We start from the raw sequence: 13139 nt of genomic DNA, 5'->3' as shown, positions 1-13139 counted from the left end.
GAAAGTAGATCACTGGTTCTTCATTTATTTCAGGTAACATTCAAGGAGCAACAATAGTGGATGCCCTTGATACGCTGTACATCATGGAAATGAAAGAAGAATTCAAGGAAGCCAAGGACTGGGTTGAAAAAAACTTAGATTTCAATGTGGTAAGTAGTGTTAATGATTAACACTTAATGGTCTGTTTAGCATCCAGGGTTCAACTGAGGACTGGATTCTAATATTGCAAGCATGGTACAAGACTACAGCACTAAGATTATTGATGGATAAAACAAGGCAGCAAGCAGAAATGTAGTGAACTTACTGTGCTGCTTATGAGCAGTTTTTCAGTCTGAGAGCTTTAGGTAGATAGGAGGCAACCACCTGAACTGAAGCAAAGAGAAAGGAACAGGGCATTTGTCGTTATAAAATAAGCAACAAACTTTACAGCCTTTTTGGATGGAAGAATCAGGACTTCAGTGCAAGCATTCATTTTTTGTTTTGTAAATGCTTCACAATTTTGCTTTCTAAATCTTCCATAAGTCAGACTTGCATTTACAGAAGGCACATGCCATATGTAATCATTTAAGATCCTTTGTGTATTCCAGTGAAGTTGAATCCCATGAGTTAGACTGAACTCAGCTCAGCACAGACTGATCTGCTTTAGTCGTAGGAGGCATCACACCTGCATGTACAAATCATACTATTAACTGATAAATATGCAGTTGAGAACAAAGTTAATTTATGAAACTTTTATTCTAGAACTGTTCCAGCCCTGAACAGCTCGAACATCTGTAAAATTTAGGTTAAATCGAGAAATCCTGGTTTTGGTCTTTATTTTTTATTTTAATGGTCAAGCATATATAGTGTAATTGCTGGGTACAGAGAGCTAATGTAGTACCTCTGTTGACCAGAGAAGTCCCAATAATGTAGTAAAGCATTGTAGGCACAGTACACCAAACACTTTAAACCTCTTGTAGTTTAGGTGCGTCGTGGTAGAAACACTTTCTGCAAACAAAGTACTCTTTCTAATATGTTATGCAAAAAGTCAGCATTAATTAGCTTCTCTTGCATACTTGAGAATTAATTATCATTTTAAGAAGGAGGAGTTAATGAGTGGATATTATATAGTTTATATAAGCAGCAATTTAAAGTGCATTTATGTTTATATTAATAATGTAAATACAGAATATTAAACTGTGCTTCTGAGTAGTGTTGGATGTCTGAACAACATGCTAACTTTATCTTGAGCATAAGAATTTTTTTATGGAGAAGTGTTTGTAATATGAAAGTCCTGTCTTGCTAGCTTAGTATTAGGAAGCTTAAAGTAAGAACAAAATACCATAGAAAATAGCAAACTTCTTTAAAGAAAGAACAGAGCTCTACTTGGAGGAATCTTATAAAGCCTGTAAAGTGATTTACGTTGCTAAAGTTACAATCTTTATTGTTACATAAGTCTTGCTGTACTTCTGCTAATAGATGGTGTTGACTACAGTTTCAGCTCCACCTGTTGATCTAAACATTAAACCTCTGTCAAAATATCTTAAATTTTGTTTCACATTAGTCGCTCAGTGCAGTAATCCAACAGATTTACCAAAACTACTTTATAGATAATGTATGATAAAAACAATATCTGAAATAGCTGTCCTGAGTTCAACACCTCACATGACTATTTTTATAATACTTTATAGTAATATAGAACTGAACTTTACATTGGCATCAGTAATGACTAAATTTATTTTCCCAAACTAGAATGAGGGAATTAAAACAAGTAACTACAACACCAACTTTAGTAATTTGTTATGATTATTAACTTTATATTGGTTAAATAAAGAGTCTATTTAATGAATGAATTGTTTGAAAATAATAAACTTGTTTAGTTTTCCACTTTAAAAATGAAGTTTAAATGCTGCTATCTTATAGTTTAAAGCTGGAAATTATTTAACAGAAAGTACAACTGAGTCTTTCGTCTTTAAATGCTTAAACACAAAATGTAGCCATGTATCAAGCATTATGGAACATTTTCGGAATTAATATTTTGTAAGTTGTTACCTTCTCATGTTTCAGAAACACTTTTCCCATGGAAGTGATTTAGGTTTTAACTGATGAAATTTCAGGGAAAGTAAGTGATTCTTCGGGAAGTAAGTTGCATTTTCTTGTTCTGCTGATATTTGGAGAAATTTAAATGTACTTCAAGCTCTGGAAAGAGTTGATGCTTAGTAGTGGCAGAGTCCATGGTCTTTGCATCATGGGTGTCTGCTCTGTTTTTCATTAAATAGCTTCATGTGTGTGGAGGTGTATCTTTGATCTTCAATTAATGTAACTGAGGATTAGCTCTGACCTCAGCATGCATTACAACTGAGGAAAAAGGAGGCTGTATTTTATGGGATCACTAGGGAACTTGGCTGTTTCCTAGCTATAACCACACACCACTATGTGCTTCTCTATTTTTATTTTTTTCCTTATTTGCTTTAGGGCATGTACACACACACACAGCATTCATAGCTTTCTGAAAGAGTTTCTGTACCACCACCCAAATTCTGCTTCATGCCAGGGAGGGAAAGCTATCAGACTGCAGTGCAAGGGGGTGAACCAAAATGAGTTCATCCTCAGGAAGACAGATTGGAAGAGGGATCTCAAGGAAACACATGGAGGTGTTAGGAGTCGGCAAGTAGTGGTGGAGGAGCTGGGCCATTTGGCACAACAGTGAAGGACTCGGAGTTGTTAAGTACTTGAACTGATGGTGCTTCGCTTGTATACCTGGACACCCCAACTTCTTTAGGATGAGAGGCTAGCTGATCTGTCCCCCTGCCCTGAGCAGAGCAGGAATTGCAGGCTATGGCAAGACAGAGGAAAGGGCAGGGGGTGATGTAGGGAAGGCTTGGGGCTAGCTGGAGGCTTGCTTTTGTTTTCTGTTTTGGGGTAGAAAGAACAGAGCTGCAGCAGAAGGTGGAATTAGTCTAGGAAGTTGAGGAAGGGAGTCTACACTCCTAAATTAAATGCTCAAAGGCCTCTTTTCTAGCCCTGCTGAACTTCCCCTGAAGAAAGACAGACTTGCCCTTAGCACATAGTCCTTGACCTATGTCCTAAAGTGTGCCTGGGCATTGGCTGGAACAGCAGGGTCCAAAACCAGAGCAGAAAGTGCTGCCAATTAAAGGATATGTGGGACAGTGCTTGGATTCACGCTGTGACCTGCTTAGCCTTCTGATGCGGGTGTCATCAGGCAGGACCAGAAGGGAGGCAAGGTATGGAGCAGAAAGCAATAAGCTTGCTGGGGAAACGGTTTCATCTAGTAAAAGATTTCTCAAAGCTGAATTTGAATTCAGACTAAAATAACTTTCCTGCTGATTTTTTTTTTTTTTTTTTTAGCAGATTTTGCTTTGTTTGCCTCGCCGCTCCCCATTTTGGCCTAAAATGGAGGATGGCAGGAAGTTATGATTACGAAGTCAGATGAAAGTGGTAGCAGCCTGTGCGGTAGTTCTAGCTGTGTGGATATAATTTAATTGACTTTAATTAACATTTTGTGTGAGCACTGACTCATTGTGCATTATGTCTCATCACAGATATCTTTCCATGTTAGCTGCACAGGATGCGTCTACTCAGAAAAGAGTGGATGCTGTGCTTTGGGGAAAGGATGAAAGGCTTTCCATTGTTTGCTGCTGAAGATAGGTACAAAATGAGTTGGGGACTGCAAAAAGAGAAGGGATGCATAAGACAGCAAGGATAAGTTGAGGCTTGTGTCCTCCAGCACTCTGAAACCAAACTGTTCATGGGGTTGGGGGAGGGTTTAAGTGAGAAAACTGGAAAGTTCCCTGATATAACAATTTGCAACAAGATAGCTTTCCTATTTAAAATAATAATAATAAAAAAATGAGAATCAATGAACTTCAAGTATAATGGGTCTGTGAGGAAGCTTAAGAAAGCCAGCATTTGAAAATGGTTCAATTTGTGGGACTTCTCGTTTACAAGTTTGCCAAATAACTTATTCGTACACTCTAAATACCAGACTTCAGAGTGACTTTATTTTGTTTCAATTATGAATAAGACATTATTTTGATGGACTAAAAGGAGGTCTTGGCAAATTTATTATTAAATGCAATTTTTTCTGCTGGGGATTAGTTAATGCCTTTAGTGACATTATTTTTGTTCCTGTTTAAGGTCTTACAGTTTGCTAAATGGGGACATCAGTAAGCTTAAACAGCATGCTGTGCAGTAACCAGGCTTTGATACTTGCAACAAAGGTTGCTAAAATTGTTTCCCTTGTCAATGGGAACTAAGTGTTTTAACAAACTGCCATTAAATTTAATTTGTGGACTGTGAATGAAACTTTTTTCTACAGTTGCAAGTAGTTGAAACGTTATTTAATTACAGGAGATTAGAGTAAGCTATTGTAATACTCTTCATGTCTCTTTCGTACTTTCTGGACTACTTGAAAATGTTAAGGTTTGTTGTTGTTCCCAACCTTTGTGTTTAAAGACAAGAATGTTATTATTGTTAATTACAAGTACAACTCATTTCACTTGAAATGTGGCTCTTTGTGCCCATTTGTTAGTCTAGAATTATGTACATTATTCAGTATTGTTCAGTGTAGGATCCCTGGAGTTACCTCACACAGCTGGGTACAGCCTGCAGGACACGGGCTGTTTGTGATGGATCAGTGAGGTATGTGTGTGTGCACATGTAGCTGCATTCCATGTACGTAGGATGGAAATGGGGGTGAGGTGACTGGGACTTTATTATACTCTTGATGAGACAGGAAATGGGAGAACTGAAGGAAAAAAGGTTGGAAATGAATCTGCCCAATAACAAAGACTAAATTATATGGTAGGACTGAAGCCTCATTTGGATCTTTACAAAAACCAAGAGTAAAGTCTATCAAGTATAAATTCAGCTGACCTGCTTATTGTGAATACTTATTCATCCACGTAACAAGCACATGGTATTTTCTCCAATGGAATTATGAATGACAGAGCAACTACCAGTGCTGCTGAGTGCTGGGTGGAAGTCATTAGATAAATAAAATTATGTCTTGCTTCAAATGTTGTGTTTATAAGTAAGGGTGATTTCCCATGAGAAAACAGACAGAAATTGTTTTGGTCTTCATTTACGAATTTGTGGAGAGAAAGATTTTGAGGAAAGAGCTGTGCTAAGGCAATGGTCCAGAGGATGAAAATACTAATTTTTAGGAAGCTGGACAAGTTTGACAGAAGAACGGCTTCAGGAGAGCACAGCTGATAGTAGCTTTTTTTATATGCACAGTGCTTTCAACATTAAACTGAAACACAGCTGGCTGAAACTTCAGCAGTTCCGCAGTTGTGGACTTAACCTTCCAGTTTACATAAGTGATAGAAGTGAAGTAGTGAGGTACAGTGGAGATCAGATTGGCCTGTCATAGCTTTGCAGATAAAATGCAAAGGCAAAGTAACACAAACTAGCTAATGTAGCACGTAGCATTTTTTTCCCCGTTTGGTAATTTTTGTTGTTTTCTGAAGCTTCCTGGGTACAGCCAGTTTCCCTTTCTTTAAAATGAGTTAGTTTAATAGTCTAATAGGCTTATTACTTAAAACTGTTGGATTCTGCAGCTTTTTGTAGTGTTTCTGAACGTTGAACTGCAGTTATTCTCTTGCTTAAAAAACTTCAGCATTTCTCCTTGTCAAGACAAAATATGGTATGCTTGGCTTTTTCATTCTTTGACTATGGAGACTTGTTACTTGCTTAGCCTGAGTTTGAGAGAGCAGACTCCACCATATATAAATATGTTTGCTTTCATTTTAGTCAGCAATGTAAAAGATGTTGCATCTTTGTCAAGAAAAAATGTTGTTTATAGAAGCTAATGAAGAAAAACAGATGAAATTCCATAAAGTTGTCATCTTTTTGCTCTTGTACCACTTAATGGATACATATGGATACATATATTGCTTTTGGTTTTATATTTCTCTAAATACAGTGAGTAGTAGTCACAATTTCTCTCGATTTCAAATAGTACTTGGACTATCCCATTTATGATTTACTTATCAGAAGAGAATATAGAGAATGATAAATTATTGATAAAATGTAAGATGGAAGACCAAAGTATTCACATACTTCAATTAAAATAAAAACCTTGGAAGTAAAACAAAAATACGTTGTTCCCAATATGCATATCACTCTCAATTTACATATTTTCAGAATCCTTTATGAAAGGGGGCCCCCAAAATTAGCAGTTAGAGCAAGATGATACTGCATAGTAACAGTAAGAGATTAACAGATGTACTAACAAAGGTCTTTCAGATATTGTTGTATACAGTGCACACTCATGCAATCTAAATTAGGGTTCTAATGGAAAGACTGTGAAATTACAAATTATATCCATCCGGTTGGTAAGAGCTATCTTACACACCTGGGAACTAACAAAAGAAACATCATAGTCATTTTAAACTGACTACGTAAATTCTCCTTACAGAAGTTCTATTTGAAATAACAGAATTAATTCAACCATTTCTCAGACCTGCTATGCTATAATACAAGAATGGTTTGAAAGAGAAGGCTAAATTTGAAATTAAAACAAAATAAATTCTGTCCACTTCAACTGGTGAATAGAAGTAAAATCTCTGGGAGATGATGATAAAGTTTTTTTCATATATGTATTGTGGTACTCTGTTAAGCGATTCATAAGGTTTTTTATACAGCTGGTAGGAAAATACAAAGAGCATTCCATGCTTGAGATTTGACTTCTGATTAGGAACATACTGACTTATTTGTGCAAATTGTATGTGGGTGATTAAAAATATGAAAAGAGGGTAATGGTTAGGAGGTAAGCATTTATAATGTGTAATGCAAAAATCAAACCAAAAAGAAGGGCAAAGTTGATGTGGTAGTAATCTACTGCTCTTCAGACAAGTTCCTTTTTCTCCGACTACTTCTTCACATGAGCTTTCCACGTAGAGATGAATGTTTCTTTGACATGAAATTATAAAAACTCTTTAACTGCTTTGCAAATTGCTATAATCCCTGTGATTTCCAAGAATACTACTAGCCTGTTATGATGAGTTTGATAATAACTACGCTATGAAGCATGCAGCTTTCAAATTTACCATTAATGAAATGTCTGTCCATTTCATTCACTGTCAGCTTCAGTGGCTTGCGTAAAAATTTTAGAAAGAAGTGAGGCTTTTGAACAAAGGGTCAGAGACATGTGCAAGTGAAGTATTGGAAAGCTGATAACATCAAAACAATGGTTAGCTTCAAGAAATGTCCTGAAAGATCACCACTTCAGAAAACATTTGAAATTACAGTGCAATTAATCTTTGTGGTTCAATAGTAAAATCTTTATGCACAATGCTGTGTCAATGGATGTTCATGTTGGATATTAGGAAGAAATTCTTCACCAAGAGGGTGGTCAGGCACTGGCAGCAGGCCTGCCAGAGTTCAAGAAGCATTTGGACAATGCCATCAGACATATGGTCTGATTTTTGGGTAGTCAGGATATTCTGTGATTACTTCAAAGTGTTCTTTTTGTCTATATATGAATTCTATAAATAGATGTCAGTGCATATATACTGAGCTTTTCTTAACGGGTTTTTACATTCCTTGAAAGATAGCAAGGGTTGTGATTTAAATGGCCATATCGAATCCAGAAAGGTAGAATGTAAGGTTCTGAAAACAAAATATTCAGCTCATATATCACTCGATTTACTTTGAACAATTCAAATCGAAAAGTAATTTCATTCAATCCATATAGGAAACACGAGTGTCTGAGATATCTGATGAACTAATTCCCTTGTCAATCCCTACCTCTTCACAACTTCAACTTTCCTACATCAAAGAAAAGTTACTTAGCCTGTGATGAGGCTCAGGATTGTAGTGGAAAGAATCTTAACTTCTGAAGATGGTTCTCAGGTAAAGTCCAAATTATAGGAGTTCCTTAAAGGGGTATATATTGGCTAGCTCAACTTCCAGGGAAGAGAAGCCATCCCTAATCGTGCCTTTAATCATTCTTTCTTCAGATCAGCCTTTAAGTCAGATCAGTTCTCTGCAAGCTGTTTTCTCCTCTGGATTTAGTTAATGTAGACTTCTTTAGTTAATTCAGTGTTTTTACATAGGTAGCTTGCTTAGTAGGTGAACAGCTATGCTGGCTAGATATTTAAATCCTCTAGAAATCTGAACTATTTTTGTATCCATCTCCTCAGGTTAACCATGTACCTTGATAAAATAAAATAAATGCATGGAAATGGCACTAGTTAAAGCTGAACTGAATATTTGTTTCCAGTTATTTCATTCTACATCTTGCTGGATTCACTGACATAAGGACTGGAAGCTTGGAAACAGAAATATTAATTTTGGAACCAGAAATTAAGTCTTATTTCATTTCCTCTGTAGTTTCTTTCAGGAAGAATGAGACTAGACAAGTATTGGGAAAGGAGTAAATAAGGAGATACAGTGGAGTTTTAGCACTCTTCAAATGAACTAGGAAAAAAACATGCTCTGAGCAGTGCTGCACACTAGCAAAGCTTTTTAATTTGACATTCTTAACATTTGATACCAGGTATGAGCTTTCTATAGGCATAAGTATGTGACTTTGATCCATCAGGTTTTGCCTGTGTATTCAAAAAAAAACAACAAACCAACCAACCAAACAAGCAAATAAACAACAACAAAAAAACACCTACATTGGCATACATATATATAGTATATGAATTACAGATTAATCAGAGCAATTCTGTGAATTAAATTATATCCTCAATTTTTAGAGGTGGAGCTGCACAGTTGATTTTAAAGGAGAAAAGTTAAACACTTATGGGTAAATGAACAATCATTGTGGCAAATCTGTGAGTGTTTTTTGAAGTCTCTGCCTTTTACAACTGATGAAATACTGAACAACCCTCTGCAATGTGTTGAGACACCCTTCCTTAATCAGAGTGCCTTGCAAACCTGAAAACCATGAAGTAACATTTCTAACAAGTAACCAAGTGCTATTCTCGTCTGCACAGGTAGTTTACTAGAATTTCAAATCCTTAGAAAACAGGGAGCAACTTCTTCCCTCCTCTGTGAATTGATGTCTGAACCTTTAAACTGGAGAAAAGTACATTAACTAGCTGAATGAGAAAAAGCCTGCAAGCCCTTTGGAAGAAAATCCTGCAGCCCCACTATGTGTTGATTTATATTGAATATAGCTGTAGTGTATGTCAGGAAATAGAAAGCAGGAAAAACAACTCAACAGAAGCAAAAGCAACTTAGAACACATGAAAGTCAAACACCTTATTTATGTACACGAAAGTTTAGAAGATTGACTGCTCAGTGCCAGTTTTCTACAGAGATGCAAAAATGTAAAAAGTGGTGCTACATTCAAAAGCTGAAATTAAGAAACATCACTAGACCAGCTTTTCAACTAACTACCTTTTCAGTGGATTTTGTTTGGGGATAAAACCAGAAATGATCCTCCAGAACAGGGGAAAGTAGTGATCATAAGATGAGCTTCTTCATTTAGATCTGAACTTAAAAAGACAGTGAAGCATGTGCTTTGAGTTAGGTAGTGGCTGTCTCTCTACTGATAAGTGCAACAAAGCCAGTCTACATCGTTGGTAAAGAGAATAATGCTGTGGTTTTTTATTTCAACAGAATGCAGAAATTTCAGTATTTGAAGTGAACATCCGTTTTGTTGGTGGACTACTTTCAGCTTACTATCTTTCAGGAGAAGAGGTAAGATGTTTTCACATGGTTTATTTGAAATATCATCTACAGAAGTAGTTAATTTAGGTTAGCAACCCATTTTATTTATCAGAATTTAACTTATATAGGGCTTTGAAAACGTGGCCTGAACAGCACAGATGTCTAATGGCTCTTATTGCTTCTATTAGTGTTAATTTGTATGAAAGTTTTTAAGCTATTACTTCATGTAAGTGTTCAGTGAACTTTTTTCCTCAGTTGAAACCATACCCAGGATATTCTTACAGGGCTTCATGTTGGAGTGTGTAGTTGCAGAGCCTCTATGCCACTGGGCTGTGGAATTTGTAGATTTGGGACATTTGGTATCTGCTTCACAAATAATTTAGGAGTATATCCTTTAACTTATATGAACCACACCAATGACAAAGCTGTTGGCCTTTCTAAACCTTAAGCTCATATGGGGAAAAAAAAAAGTTAAAAAAGAAAGAAAAACTGTATGTTTATGTACATGTATGTTTACATGTTAAAGCATTAATATCTCATTAATCTCTATTGCCTTCTTAATGACTTTTAAAGGTACTGTGACAACACCTGTCATGGTTTCTGGAAAGGATAAAGAAATGATTTTGTGTAAGAACTTTATCAAATGCAATTATTTCTGTAATACATTTAGAGAAGACTATGCTAAGTCACAGGTATTATGACATTTTAAATTTTTTGTTTGGCACATAAAAAGGCTTTAATCATACTAGTTTAGATTCTTGTTCCTGTCTGTGGATTATAGTCATGTTTTACTGTGGGATCAACACAAGTTAAAACTCTTTAACCATCAGTTGAATTTATCTTTGGATTTCTTTAAATCTTTCTTTCATCTGTAGATTTCTAAACTATTAGAAAGCTAAAACTATAGCTCTATTTTGAATTTTTTCCTTTAAATTATCTTAAATTTTATCGTGCATATCTTGTTTTTTGCTAAAACTTAATACGGTAAAGTTGTCCAACCAGGTTCTATTGCATTATGTAGTTAAGACAAAGCAGTTATGAGGAGAAAGTGTTTTGCTGACAGTTTTATCTGTTAGACTTGCTTGTTCCTCACAATCCTGTTCTGAGTGTAGATGGCATTGAAAAGACATTGATGTTCTAAAATATACAGTTTTTCATGTTTTAGCTCTTACAATTTTCTGGGGAAAAAAAAAAAAAACAACTAACAACAACAACAAACAAACAAAACAAACAACAACACAAACAAAAAAAAAAAAAAACAGACACATTTTGTATTCACTCAATATAAATGAAAAAATCGAGGGGTGTTTAGTAGCTGGCTTCTTCACCTGTACTAAATATTGCTTTACCTAATGTTTCATCTCTGACTCTTGAAGGAAATCACTTGTCCTCATCCAGTAACTCAGGAGCCAGAAATAAGCATACCTAAGGGTGTCTTTAGAATTGAAAACTCTTCCCTGTGTGATTAAATAGTTGTATCTTTCCCTGTAGATCTCCCTCTCATAAAATATATTGAGATTTTCCAGCATAACCTATTCCTATATTTTAATTAACTGGTTGTGACAGAAACAGAAGATACTTCTTGGCAAACAAGAGATGGTGGAGGACTGTGTGTGAACCGTCAAATAAAATAGCAATTGTCTGCCAAGGAATGCCTGAGCCATTTATCATCAGTGCTGTTGATTTCATTTATATGTTGATGGTTTATATCATGTGTCTGTTAATACACAGTCTCACTTCAATCAATGCATATTGTTTCTCCCAAATAGCACCTAGTCATTGCTTCTCAACCATTCCTTCACCTTTAGAGAGGCAGTTTTATCACCACCTCTTGGACTGGATTTACAGTAGTGCTGATATTCAAATAAAACTCTATTGTGCAAATGAAATGAGAAAACATTTTTTAAAAATGAAGGTATTTCACATAATGCATTATTAAGTGGAATGTTTCGTGATGGAAAAGTGATTCTGGATGATGATGTCTATTCTAAAAATGATTGGACTCATTAACAAAAGTAGAATGGGCTCCTAAACACAAGGGTGACGTGAATATTTAAGGAGAGTCCTGAATTCCTGCAGGCTGGGAAAGACGCTGCCCAGACTAGTCAGTGGTTTTCATTACTCTGATAGATATCTCCTGTCTGAGGTAGGATGATGTTCCTAAACTAAGAGTTGTCATAGTGTCTTAGAGAGTTACTCAGCATGCTTCCTCGTGGATCTCTTAAAAATGCTCTGCCTTCATCAGTTGTGGGGAAATATCTTGATTTGCCTCCTAAGTCTAAGATACTGAAGCAATAACTAGCTGCTGCATATGGGAAGAGCTGGATGCATCCATTCCTATGACAGAGCAGCTGTCCAGCAGTGTGATGTTTCCCATGTTGTGTGGGTGTATCCTCCACTGGTGCTGCTGACAGGTATGGCAAGGACTGATGTTTCCAGACCCTGGCTGCTCCCACATCATCCTTTGGTGTATTATATAAGTGGACATTCCTAAGGAGGTGGAACAACCTGTATACAGGTTGCTTGGAGGATGAAACACTCTCAGTTAAAAGCTCATTTTGTTCTTTGTCAGATTAACTATTTAAAACTCACTTATCAATATCCAAATTAAAGAAGTCTATGTTTCAGTAAAAGGAGTCACAAATAGTTATTGTTTGTACTTCTGAATTACATTCCCACGGGTAATGATCCAAAGCTGAAACATATTGTATGTTTCATAATCATTTGTAAGCCTAACTAATCATGATTAAAGAATATTCTATCATACTGAGTAGTTCCTAAAAACATCCTGCTCACATAATTGTTCATTTAGATAAAAGCACCAATGTGGATAATTTTAAAAATGAACAAATGGAATACTTTGCCTCTTGATAACTGTGTGGTGCTCACTTGCGAATAGAGCTGTAAGATGCATTATATTAAACTTTCTAGAATTTCTGCCTTGCTAGAATTAATCTGACATGTCTAAAAGTGCTAGAACTGTCATACACTTTAAGTCACAGCTTTTGTATTTTGTGATTTTTAAGCTAGAAAGAATTCCAGTCAATTACCAAACTTCATTTGTGAACAGCTACAAATACCAGAAAAATTGGGGTTGGGTTGGAAGGGGCTTTAAAGACCATCCAGTTCCAACCCTTCCCTGCCTTGGACAGGGACACCTCCCACCAGACCAGGTTGCCCAAAGCCCCATTCAGCCTGGCCTTGAACACCTCCAGGGATGGGGCATCCGCAGCTTCTCTGGGAAACCTGTTCCAGTGCCTCACCACCCAAATAGTGAAGAATTTCATCCTAATATCTAATCTAAATCTACACTGTTTCAGGTTAAAACCATTACCTCTTGTCCTCTCACTACATACCCTTGTAAAAGTCTCTCCATCTTTCTTATAAGCCCCTTTAAGTATAGAATTCTGTAATAAGGTCTTCCTGGAGCCTTATCCAGGGTAAACAACTTCAGCTCTCTCAGCCTTTCTTCATGGGAGAGATACTCCAGCCCTCTGATAATTTTTGTGGCT

General features: G+C 36.3%; 1 protein-coding gene across 1 annotated transcript in view; it reads left to right on the top strand.

The window, feature by feature from the left end:
• MAN1A1 (mannosidase alpha class 1A member 1) overlaps positions 1-13139 on the top strand; it is a 135561-nt gene that overhangs the window by 46569 nt on the left and 75853 nt on the right. The window contains exons 3-4 of the mRNA XM_032185515.1: positions 34-149; positions 9577-9657. Coding sequence (XP_032041406.1) covers positions 34-149; positions 9577-9657 — 197 coding nt within the window. The remainder of the gene's footprint in view (positions 1-33; positions 150-9576; positions 9658-13139) is intronic.

Source organism: Aythya fuligula, chromosome 3 (assembly GCF_009819795.1).
Source record: "Aythya fuligula isolate bAytFul2 chromosome 3, bAytFul2.pri, whole genome shotgun sequence".
NCBI lineage: Eukaryota > Metazoa > Chordata > Aves > Anseriformes > Anatidae > Aythya > Aythya fuligula.
Note: the sequence above shows the minus strand (reverse complement) of the source record. Positions and strands in the feature narration are given on the sequence as shown.